Source organism: Muscardinus avellanarius (genome assembly GCF_963383645.1).
Source record: "Muscardinus avellanarius genome assembly, chromosome: 2".
NCBI classification, from domain to species: Eukaryota; Metazoa; Chordata; class Mammalia; order Rodentia; family Gliridae; genus Muscardinus; species Muscardinus avellanarius.
Genome location: NC_137787.1, coordinates 166064396 through 166077301, shown reverse-complemented (window position 1 = coordinate 166077301; position 12906 = coordinate 166064396). Strand labels below are relative to the sequence as shown.

The 12906-nt window shown below is 38.5% G+C and overlaps 1 protein-coding gene across 5 annotated transcripts in view; it reads left to right on the top strand.

Moving 5' to 3' along the window:
• Positions 1-327: 327 nt before the first annotated feature.
• Positions 328-12906, top strand: part of DACH1 (dachshund family transcription factor 1) — a gene marked incomplete at both ends in the record, with an annotated part of 402920 nt that continues 390341 nt past the window's right edge. For all 5 annotated transcript variants that reach the window (XM_080688907.1, XM_080688905.1, XM_080688906.1 and 2 more), the window contains one exon: positions 328-1160. In XM_080688907.1, the coding sequence (XP_080545033.1) occupies positions 328-1160 (833 nt within the window). The remainder of the gene's footprint in view (positions 1161-12906) is intronic.

Genomic DNA, 12906 nt, shown 5'->3' with positions numbered 1-12906 from the left:
GCCGACCCTCCCCGCCCCGCCCTCCCCCCAAACCAGCCCGCGATCCCAGCCCCCGGAGAGGACTCGCATTTCGACTTGCGGGACACTTTGTGTGCTCCTCTCCAGAGCGCCTCTCGCGCTCGCCCCGCCTGCGCTCGCTCCGGCTCGCCCTCTCCTCCTTTTACCCCCTGCTCTCGCTCCCTCTCCGCTTCTCGTCCTCTCCTGGAGTTGTTGCCGCGCTCGCCCCCCTCGCTCCCGCTCCCCTCCTTCGCCCCCTTCCCCTCCCGGGGGTGTGTGGCAACTTTTCCCCCTCGCTTCTCCTCCTTCGCTTCCCCCTTATATGTGGCCATGGCAGTGCCGGCGGCTCTGATCCCTCCGACCCAGCTGGTACCCCCGCAACCCCCGATCTCCACGTCTGCGTCCTCCTCCGGCACCACCACCTCCACCTCCTCGGCGACCTCGTCTCCGGCTCCGTCCATCGGGCCCCCGGCGGCGTCCTCCGGGCCAACTCTGTTCCGGCCGGAGCCCATCGCCCCGGCGGCGGCCACGGTCACCTCTCCGGGCGGCGGCATCAGCGGAGGCGGCGGCGGCAGCGGCGGCAGCGGAGGCGGCGGCGGCGGCGGCGGCTGCAACCCCGGCCTGGCCGCGACCGGCGGCGGCGGCGGCGGCATCAGCGCAGGCGGCGGCGGCGCCTCCAGCAGCACCCCCATCAACGCCAGCACCGGCAGCAGCAGCAGCAGTAGCAGCAGCAGCAGTAGCAGCAGCAGTAGCAGCAGCAGCAGCAGCAGTAGCAGCAGTAGCAGCAGCAGCAGCAGCAGCAGCTGCGGCCCCCTCCCCGGGAAACCCGTGTACTCAACCCCGTCCCCAGTGGAAAACACCCCCCAGAATAATGAGTGCAAAATGGTGGATCTGAGGGGGGCCAAAGTGGCTTCCTTCACGGTGGAGGGCTGCGAGCTGATCTGCCTGCCCCAGGCTTTCGACCTGTTCCTGAAGCACTTGGTGGGGGGCTTGCACACGGTCTACACCAAGCTGAAGCGGTTGGAGATCACGCCGGTGGTGTGCAATGTGGAACAGGTTCGCATCCTGAGGGGACTGGGCGCCATCCAGCCCGGAGTGAACCGCTGCAAACTCATCTCCAGGAAGGACTTCGAGACTCTCTACAATGACTGCACCAACGCAAGGTAAAGACAGGAGGGCAGCCTCGGCGGCCCCGGCCCCTTCCCACCCGCCACCTCTCTCAGCCCTCGCTCCCCTCCCGGCCGGCGCCGCAGCTCCGCGCGCCCCGGCGGACGCGGGCCTCTCCTCCCTCTCCTCTCCTCTCCTCCCCTCTCCTCCGCTTCCTCGGGGCTCGCGGCCGATCCCCCGAGAAGTTGGCGGCGCAGTCTGCGGGGGTCCAGCGATTCCCGCTCGGCCCGCCCCTTGATCGCCTGGGCGCTTGGGCTCGATTGCTGAGCGACTGGGGACCCCACGTCTTGGGGCGGAGGGGGCGGGAGGAGGAGGACGGCGCCTCTCCCGGAGCCACTGCCCCCTTCCCGGGGCGCGCCGGCGCCTGGGAACCTCTCTCCCAGCTCCGGGGTGTGCGCTCCCCACGCCCTGGGTTCCGCCGCCAGCGTCTGGGCTCCTCCCGGGGCCGGGGAGGGGGGTCCTGGCCAGGTCCCGCAGGGTTCCGGGAGCGGGGACACGCGCTCGGGGTGAGGGGCCCGCTAGGGAGCCGAGGGAGTGGGCTGGCAGCCGAGTAGGGCACTTTGAGGTCAGGTGGGCAGCGACACCCAAGGCCGAGAGGCCCTGGGCCATCCCGGGGGACTCACAGGGAGTTCAGCCTCAAGTCCCGAGGGGGAAGCCTGTGGAGAGGAGGGGGGTCTGTGTGTGCGCGCATGTGTGCGTGTGTTCGCGTGTGAGCGTGTGCAATGGAAATAAAGGGGTACGTCTGCCCCGGGGCAGATGCGAGGGAGCCAGCGGGTTTCCCACTGCAGGGCGAGGTGGCTGACGCCCAGACTCTCGGAAGCTGGGCTGGAGAGATAGGAGAGGAAGAGCAGCGCGCGCGCTCGTTCTCACTCTTTCCATAGTGGGATTTCTTTTTCCATTCTTTTCTTCTCGTTCATTTCTTTTAAGGTCAATAGTTCACGCCACGAGCAGGTGCACGCTTTGCACCGGGCTGCTCTGCGGCCCCGAGTACAGTGCGCGCTGGCTTCCCTGCCCTGCCGAGGTGCGCGCCCTGGAGGCTGGGGCACCGTCCCGGCCCCGGCCAGTTTTATGCTAATGAACGCTCAGTGGGGGAGGATCCACCGAGAGGGGGCGGGAGTGGGGCAAGTTGTCAGTTTCGGGGTAGAAATGGTCATTCCACTCCCCCTCGCAGTCCCGCTTTCGTTCCCACCTGCTAACTCTGGGGAGCGCGGAGGGAAAAGTTCAGAGATCCCTGGAGAAAGCGAGTAGGAAAGTTGGAAACCTGCAGCGGGCACGTGGGAACCGGGCGCAAAACGTGTGCGGCAACTTCGGTAACCCTCCACTTAAGTTCAAAACCTGAAAGGAGGAACGCAGTTAGGGCGAGCAGCAGGCAGAGCTGGCGGGGGCTCAGATGGGCAGGAAAGAGAAAAGGCCACGAGGAAATGAGGTGAAAAGTCCCCTAGCTATTTCTTCCTTGAAGAAAGATTCCTCTCTAGCGCCAGCGAAGGCTTGAAACCAAAAAAGACTCAGTCCAACCCAGCACACGTCTTATCCTGACCCAGCCAGAAATTCTTTGCCCTGTTTCTTTGCCATTCTTTACAGGAGCATGGGCGTGTGTCTGGATTTTAAACCTTATGGTTAATTTTCAGTAACCGCTGTGTGTGTGTGTGTGTGTGTGTGTGTGTGTGTGTGTGTGTGTGTGTGTACACAAGCGCGCGCATGTGTGCGCGCTTGCCCAAGTGTCTGGACAGGTGGCAGTAGAGATGGGGGGGTAAAATCACTAAACGTCATTTACTCAGACAATTGGAGTCCTTGCACATCCAGGAGGTAAAATGTTTGCCTCGAATCTGTTGTTTAAAACTATTTGAATTAGGGCAAAATATTGCTCTGGAGTTGTTTTGAAGAATACTAGATAAATTTGATGCCAGTTCAAATACGATTGTTATGAAATTGGCTACCCGATAAATTGGCAAAACATCCACTCCATTCAGAATCTTCTTTGTGTGTTTCTTAGGGCACAGACACATTGTGCTAGGTAATCAATGGCCATTTTATGTATACACACTCACACACACAATTGCACAAGAAAACGTCCCTCGGTGACTTCGTTATAATTAATGTTGTAATCCACGTAACACCTATTTTTTTATTTTCTAAATTTTTGGCTAGACTTTTAGTTGAAGTCCTCATCATGTGGTTGAAGAGTAGTCCTAAAGTTACTAAAATTTTTTAAAAGTGTTTTTCTTTTTTCCTGCCCAAAGTTAACAATAGCTCTGGAGTTTAAACTTCCACAGCCCAGATAAGTTAAATTCAGTGGAAATGTTCATCCCTTCAAAAATATCTCATCACTTCTCTAATTATGTTTCAATTACCTAGCCTTTATACTTTGTAATTAAACGTCCTGTGCTAACGTCCTATTTCAGGTTATTTTAAAATAAATTATGGGATGTTTGTTGATTTCCTATGAATTTTTATCTTATATCAACCAAAAATTTTGTTCAAACTTACATACATGGAAACATTGTAGTTATTAACTTGAGAATATATCTACGTAGGTTTTCCTAACAACTCTGCCACTGACTAAAGTAGTATAAAAATTATAATTAATGTATCGGATCCCCAGCAGTATAAAAAAAGAATGAAAGAAAAAGGAGAAAATTTATATTTGAACTTTCTTACCAACATGTTCCCTTTGCATCTTAATGCATTATTATCTTGCCAATTATGTGTTATTTCTCTACTTTGAAAACAATAACCTAAGTGCTTTGCATCTTGAATAAAGAAAAACTAAAATTATTTTTAACTCAAGTCCTGTTTATTTCTTTGCTATTAAGGTCTTTTTCCATTCAAAAAGATATATCGATTCCTTTCACTCTGTTTTCTACTGTAGCTACTTAACAGATGAAGGGAATATTCGATGAAGAGGATAAGAGAAATTGGGCAAGATGGCAAATTATATAAGATTACATGTATATATGTATAGATATATATTGTGTATATACATACACATATATAGTGTGTATATTCATTTGTGTGTGAAACATCAAATCTTAACACTCTTAACATATTGCAGAACATATATATGTGTAAATTATATGCATATATATATATATATATATATATATATGTAAAAATGCTGACTCCTAGTAATACTTTTAAATACCAGGGAATTTATAAGGATCCAAATAATTCTAAAAAAGAGAAAGTTTTATAAACTTACTCAAAGTGGCTCAATAAGTTCACAGCAAACGTTAGAGTAGATCGGATTTACTTAGGGCTATTGTATTAATATGTTATGTATGAAAACTGGAGTAAATGTTGAAGCCATCTGTCATTATCACACGAAGATTAAAAAAAAGACTATCACCTGCTAGACACTAAGGCTGAAAGGTGTAGGTCTAAGAACATGAAAGAAAATATAAGGAAAAATATTGAAAAGTTGTCAAAGGGCAAAGTCTGACCTTGACCAGCGTTCCCAAGTTATTATTTTAAAACTAAACATAAGTTGCATGAACTTGGCTATTGCAAAAGATGTCACTTAATTAACTGCTAACCATTAAATACAACAACAACAACGACAACAACAGCAAAAGAAAAGTAATTATGTATGTGGTCAAGTCTCTGTATGAGTCAATTGTTTGCTTGTAGATTTGGTTAGGATTCAATTTTTTAAGAATACAAGTAATAATAAGTGACTCTTGCATTAGCTTATCTAAAATGCTTATTTCTTTGCTTATTGTCAGAAGATGATTTAGTCTCAGAATCTTTGAAACCAGATTGTGATTTCGCTTCTATGTAGCCCAAGATCAGCAGAGTTTTTAAATCTGAGTAGATTCTAGTTATCTTTATCATGTATTTTATGTGCATATACACTATATATTAACAAACAGTATTCTTTTGTCTTAAAAGTTGACTCCATTTATGGACAAAAATATTGAAAGGCTTGCCACATCTTTTATGTTTTAGTAGTAATATCTGAATACAATTGTAGTGTAAGAGGTAGATTTTTTCCAATTCTTGGATTTATCTTTCTTGTCAGGAGTTTAAATAAAGATGGCAAGCTGAAACAGTCTATATTTATTTTAACATTTCCCCTGTTGCCCGTTTTCCAGTCATACAAACTTAAGCATTGTTAAAGAAAGTTTCAACATAAATACAGATTCACTCATTTCTAACAGATAATTACAATACTCGGCACCAAGAAATCTAAGAATTACTTCAAATGAAGAGGCACTGTGCTTTTGAACTTTTTGTATTACAGTAGATTAATGGTTCCTGTAAAGCCTAGTGTCTCATTTTATAACATTTCAAAAGGAATACAACATAATTAGAAGACTAAAAAAAATAGGAAAGTTGGTTTGTTCTATAACTTATTCTCTTACTTTAAAAATGTTAGAAAATTAGTTAATAAGTAATATGTGAATAAAACAGAAAAATATTCTAGCCTACTATATATATGCCTAAATCAAATTATATTTCTGGATTCAAAGTTTTAAGTTAGTTATATAATATCTTTCACACCTGCTATTTTTCTTTAAATTAGTCTCCGATAATATCATAGTCATTATTGTCAGAAGTGGACATGGATGGTTACAAAAAAGCTTTACTTTCTGAGCTCTGCAGTTTATTAGTGAAGGTTCTGAGGCAAAAAATTTAATTTGCACAAATGATACTTGATTTTGTGAAGCTTCAAATACTATATCGCTTAAACTACAAGACAGGCTACCCCCTCCCTCAAATTTCTTTATGTGAAAATTTTAGCATTTGATACAGAATTTTTAAAGCATCACTTTATTAGTCCAAATCTGCTGGTTTCTTTAATTTTCTTTTTTTTTATATTCCACCGAAGTTGCATGTAAATTACTGAGACAAATACTGGCCACCCTCTTTTTACCTCACTACCTTCCCCAACCCCCTGAGATGTGACACCCAATATTGATTAAAGTCCTTGGCAGGATTTGAGCATAAATCAGTCTTCTCTTTGGCGATTTACTACGTGTGATTCGCCAACATACAGAAACATAATATGCTTTATTGTTTCTCATTTAATGTTTTGTTTTTGGAAAGCAGGTAGCATTTTTAAATTAGCTTAATGTGCGACCAAGTAGTTTTATTTTAAGGACAGTTAGTGCTTTGATTATCAATAAGTATCATTTTACTTTTCCAAGTTATTTTACTCAATTGTTTCACAGAATTGCCTTTGCAATCAGCTAAAATGATCATTTAATTCACAATGCAGAACACAACTATTATGAAATATAATAAGAAATGGAACTCTCACAGGTTGTAAACTATCTCCTTTGAATCCCCGTCTGAAGAAATTAGTTTGAAATATGCCTTCTATATAGGTACAGGTGAGTCTTCCAGATTTCATCAACAATTTTTTATTTTAATTTTTTAATTGTTTTTTTTGCAAAATTTAAACTTTAAATTTTATCTTTCAAGGATATCATTTTTAAAATGTCATGCAAAAGGTCATAACAAGTGACTTTTGAAATGATAGGAAATGTAAAGTTTGATATGAACAATTTGGGTATTTATCAATGTAAATAAGATGACATTTTATCATTTGATATTTGAATTGCTATTTAAAAATGACTCAGCATGTATTAGTATGTGCCATTTTCTTAACTGCGGTAATGAATTCTGATTGGTCAGTTTGAGATGTATACATGCATATGTGTGCGTGTGTGTGTGTGTGTGTGTTTGTGTATATATATATATATATATATATATATATACACATATTCTTATATTAGATGACATAGTTTAAATAGATAAGACTGCATTCATATTTTCAGGCTTTAGGACTGCATTAAGAAGCCTATTTTCTATTATATTTGTTATGTTTATTGACTAATTTTTTAAAGAAGAAAATCTTGAATCAAAAGAGCATTTAATGGAGCTTAGATACGTGTAATACCAAGGCTCTGATCTTAACAGATGTGTAGACCTCAGGCGTATTAGAAGTTTTGTGTGAACCTACAATGTATTTGATTTCCCTTTTCTTCTCAATTTGCCAAAGGTATTTCTAGTCAAAAGTAATTTAATGCTCAAGTATCTCTCTCTTAAACTGTTTTTATTTGCTGATGTTTACTTTTTAAGTTATGTCACATACAGAAATGACTTCATTCGAATAGTTTGTTTATTAAATAATTGTTTTGGAAAACAGAAATACCAAAGATGAGGTATTTATATTTGGTACCAGTGAACTACTGTTAAGTTAATTGGTTGCTCACTTTATTTTGTTGTGTCTGTTTCATTTAAGATTTGTGAGAATATATTAAAAGTGTGCCTATTGCTGCTGGTTGTCAGCAGCTAATGATTAACTTTTTATGTTTGGAAATATGTAATTTATCAAAATATGTCTGTCAAATCATATAGAGAAAAATGATCCAAAACACTTCTTGATACTACTCAAGGACCTAAAGTCAGGTACATTTTAAATTTCTTGGTGTATTCATTCTTTTATAAGAGAAGAACATTCTAATTTTTCCACTTAAAATATTGACTCTTTAGATTTCTCCCAACTGGAAACTGTTTTTGCCAATGGTTGAATTTTGTTAAAGATGTGGCCTTTTGCTTTCTGATCCAAAGTATCTTGGGGTTCATCTGAAATTTCAAGCTAGGAATCTTCTCACATTTATATATACGGTACTTGATTGAAAGTTGTCAAAGATAACTTATTAACAGGAAAAATCATTAAACAATCACTATGTGATTGCTTAACTGGTCTTATACATTTTTTGGATAGAAACATTTTGAAGTGTCCTGGATAACTTGGCAGCACAACAACACACTTAATAGATAGTTGCCTTTTAAAAGTTTTAGAGAGTAATATGAGAGAGAGAGAGAGAGAGAGAGAGAATGAAAGTTTTAAGTCTTAATAGAAAAATCTAGAATTTGTGTATGTTTAATAAAATACTAGAAATGCATTACACATTTCTAGGAGAAAGTTAAATTAAAATAAGTCAGGTACAGAAAGACAAACAAAACTGGATAGATGCAGAGAGTAGAATGGTGGTCACCAGTGGCTGGGGGAGATATTGGTCAAAGGATACAAGATTTTAGTTAGATATGAGAAATAAATTCAAGTGTTCTGTTGTATGTATAATGTGACTAATAAGTAGATTTTACAAATCCTTTAGGAAATTTTGAAAGTAGTATATATATTTGGAAAAATTTAGATATTCTTTTAAAATCAGTATTTTCATGATGCAAAAATTGAAATAGGCAACAAAATAAATTGGTTCATTTGGATGGGTCACATTGAGTATTGAGTCCACATAGTTGAGGAATGTTTTTTCTTTCCTTAGTATAATTGTATGGAGAAATAAACAAAGTATTAAAAAAATCACAGTGTTAGATTTTCTCTGAATTTTTATGCTATCAAATGTTTCTGAATAATTAGATTATGCTTCCCATCACAACATGAAAAATATCATTTTTTCAAAGTAATCAAAGTCTAATTCAGGAAAGAAAGTGTACTAGTGGAAAGAAAACTATTTAATGGAATCATATAAAAAACATTTGCAATAAATACTTGCTAATTCAATTTAAGACCTACTGGTCATATCTCAAGTAAAGGCAATAAAAATAAGTTTCCAGAATATATTAATCAAGATATAATTTATTATATTCACTTATCAAGCAGATTAAGTATTTTGTTTAAATCTTAAGCTATATCCTGAAACACTAACAATGAAAGGGTTATATTATTCACAGTAATATATTTTTAAAACATTATTGTTGTATGAACAGGGTAAATCACTGAAGCTCTAACATACTCTTGAACTCATCATAGTTTTCCTAAAACACACATACACACTCAAGAGTATTCTTATTTTATATTTAAAATCTCATTTTTAAAATTTAATTTGAGAAGCCAGGTGTGGTGGCGCACGCTTGTAATCCCAGCATTTGGGAGGCTGGAACTGGAGGATCACTGTTCATGGACAGCCTCAGCCATTTAGCGAGGCCCTCTGCAACTTAGTGAGACCCTGTTTCAAAAATAAAAGAATAAAAATAGTCGATGCCCCTGGGTTTCATCCCCAGACACGCAAAAAAAAAAAAAAAAATTTAATTTGAACTAATTTTCAGATACGACATTTCTTGAGTTGGGCACTTTGTAGCTTAACAGTGCCTTTGAATTTTAAAGAAATAACTTGGAGTACTTTTAATTTTCAGATGCCCCATCACGTTTTATACTCAGATGGATGTTTTTGTGTGTATGCAACAAGCAAAAAATTTTTAGAGACCTCTCTGGTGGATATTTTTACTCATGGTAGTCTAGTCCATTTGTAGTCTATATATTTATACTTGGAATAGTTGTAATACATTGGGAGAAAAGCCTTTGCATATATGTATACCTGTGTATGACTACACATACCCAACAAGTGGAGAACAGGAGAGTGTCAGATAAATAACTTACCAATCAAACTGGGTTTGATTTTCCTTTTTATAATTCACAGGACCATAAAAAAGATACAAATGCATTGTAATTTACTGAATAATAATAGAAAAGAAAATCAAAATGAATTTTTGGTAAAAGAAGTCATTTATTTAAAATTTAAAATTTAAAATACAATATGCATAGTTATGTAGTTATTATAACAGTGATTGAAAACTTAGCTAGTTTTTCTAGATCTTTATTTTTATGAAAACGAAAATGTTTATTTAATTTTCTATTTAAAAGATACGTATGTGAGATTATTTTATTTGTTTGAAAAACATATTAAACTATTAGATACTAGAATCTGCACATTATTGAATAACACTAAATGTGCTTAATGTCCTTACTCCATATCTTTTATTGGTTTATCTTATTGCTTCTTGCACTTTAGAGAATGCATATCTTTTAGAATCGGTAGATAAATGATAGGAAAACAATTTCATAACCTGAAATAAGGTGTAATTCTAAAAGCCTTGCCATCAATGAGATGAGTTAGGAATGAGGTCAATGGGTTAATCTTCAGGTCTACATAAGGAGATGCATATTACCACTTCTTGCAGTAGACTGTAATTGTCTTTGAAACACCTGGTAAAGGTCCAGTTAAATTGAAATCAATTACTTTCTCAATCATCTCATGGCATTTGTCAAGTCATTACGTCATTGGTAAAAGTGCAAGCATGCATACATCTTTTTGCAAGTAGAAAGCAGCTTATTAAATTATCTTCTTAAAAGTTTCTTCCTTGTCAAAAGTTTGTGGGAATAAAACAATCTAAACCTTGTACATAATAAATACCAAATTTTGGATAAGAAGTTCATCTTTGCATTTAATTAACCAAATAGAAATATATTTAACATCAGTTTTTTTTTTTTTGCATTAACTGCTATGTGTGTATGTTAAGAGGGGGAAAAAAGTTAGCAAAATGGTTCCAAAATATTTTCTGACATTTGAGTTCTGATACCTTATCCTCTAAGATCACTCTGACAAGTGCACATGATAATCAAGGATGAATATATGTCTGCTGTTTACTGGTGTTTTCTCTTCACACCTTCACAGTACATGCAGATTTGAACTTGTAGCCAGAAACAGCGCTTCCATGCTTCAAATTGCTAAAATACCCCCAGGGATAGAAACTTGACCTGCTTTTATGAAACCATAGAATTACATTTATACAAGTTACCCCGTGGGAAAGAAATGAACTGATCCCAATTCAAACCTTAATATTGGAGCCTGCTGGGTCAAATTTGATTTTTTCTTTCTGTTAACACCTGTTTGGCCACCATATTTAGTAATCTATATTCTCAGAGAATTTAAAAAATATTACTCATCACTAATATTTCACTGTTAAGCCAACGTGCCATCAAAATTTTACAGCTATTTAAGTTTTCTCAAGTGACTAACATGCTAATTTTTAAAAATCTACCTTTTTTACCTTTTATCTGTATATCCTAGATTTAAGGAATTTGAGTTCAAGTCTATTTCATTGAGTACAAAAACATTTGCTTTATACTTTTTAATTAATTTTTCTCCACTAGTAGATTAACCCAAGAAAGAGAAGGACGAACTTTTTTTTATTTTCTGGTACTGGGCATTGAATCCAGAGGCATTCCACCTCCAAGTCACACCGCCCCCCCCAGCCCTATTTTTTATTCTTTATTTTGAAACAAGGTCTCACTAAGCTGCAGAGGCTCTCACTAAGTAGCTAAGTTTGCCCACAAACATGTGATTCTCCTGTCTCAGCCTCCCAAGTACTGTGATTATAAGTGTGTATAACCATGCCCAGCTTGAGAAGATACTTTTTAAGAGAGTTTTTCTTGGTTACAGCACTTAAGAATACTGATTTTTATATTAAAATATTTTATTTTCCTTAAAGTCACATTTTAAATTGTTGTATTTCTCATTTTATTTTTAGTTAGACTAGGTGAAGGGCTACTCAAAAGGCTGCTTTTGCCATTAGTAGAAACAAATGCATATATTTACTGATCAGTGGGATACATAAATCTATTTGGACCTTGTTGGATTCACCTGAGTTAGGTAGGATAGGCCTAAGTTGGAAAACTGAAGTTAATCATTTGTTCATAAAAAAGGAGTTTTAAGTTTATACTAGTCCACTAAACTTCTGGACTATCAAAATGCTCTATGGTAGATACAGTAGCTATGCAGACGGGTAACTAAGATAAATGGATAGAATCATAATATTTCTTACTGACTGTATCCAATGACCAATATCAAATCACAGAATAAGGCTCCACTTCTTACAGTTTAATTTACTTTTAATCTTATGTACACAGAAACAATTTATAAGTGGTAAAGCAACTCACACATATGTTATTACAATTATGATGGTTAAATAATTTCAATATTGAATGTTGGAGTTGAGAGAAGCAAGTTTCTTTTCTAATTAAAAACTTAAAAAGAATGCCAAACTCTTTTCACTTCTTTTTCTCTTAACGTCTCTAAAACCATTTAGATAAGTTATTATTGGTTATTTCTTGACAAGAACCAAACATAAAAATTTCTAATAGAAATAGTTATAATAAATCAGTCTTTGGAGCAGAGGGAGGGAAGCATTGAAATTTCAATGGGAGATATACTGCTTTCCATATTGTCATCAGTCATGATCATCAAGGAGAAAATATATGGGGTTCTAAAGATATGTTGTTTGTTTTATTGACCATTAGGTAAAGGAAAAAAAAACTTATTTTTTTTTGGAAGCTAACAAGTTTTGGCACTCCTACTTATTCTTTGAGTGTAGTTTGAAATACTAAATCAATTATTTGGTTGTTTACTAACATCACTTTAGTGTCATTTTTATACAATGCCAATAGCTCATTATATATTTCATTCAATTTGAAGGATTGTCCCAGCTCAAAGTGTTTAACATGGCCATCGCTCCCCACTTTCTCTAACTGTGATGGAAGGAAGGAAAGTAGATAGATCATTATGCTGGTCTTAAAAAGAATCTATTTCAGGAAAGCAACCTGACTCTTGCAATGGTGATGATATGAAGTTTCTGTGACCTTTTTTGTCTTCCTGTGGCACTCTGCAGCTCTATTCCCAATAATGATTGATGGTACACACCATGTGAACTGGAAAAAAAATCACTTAAAAAATCTTACTATAAAATGCATAGAAGGAGGATGCTACTTTTATTTCTTAGTCATTTCTCTAAGAGATTAATTCTTAATGTGGCACAGAATTCTGTGTGATACTTAAAATAGGAAGCCTTTAGACATCAAACTAAATTTCATCTTCATAAATATCCTTAGCCTCTAAATTATCCTTATAGTGACCTCTCTTTTATTTTGGGTAG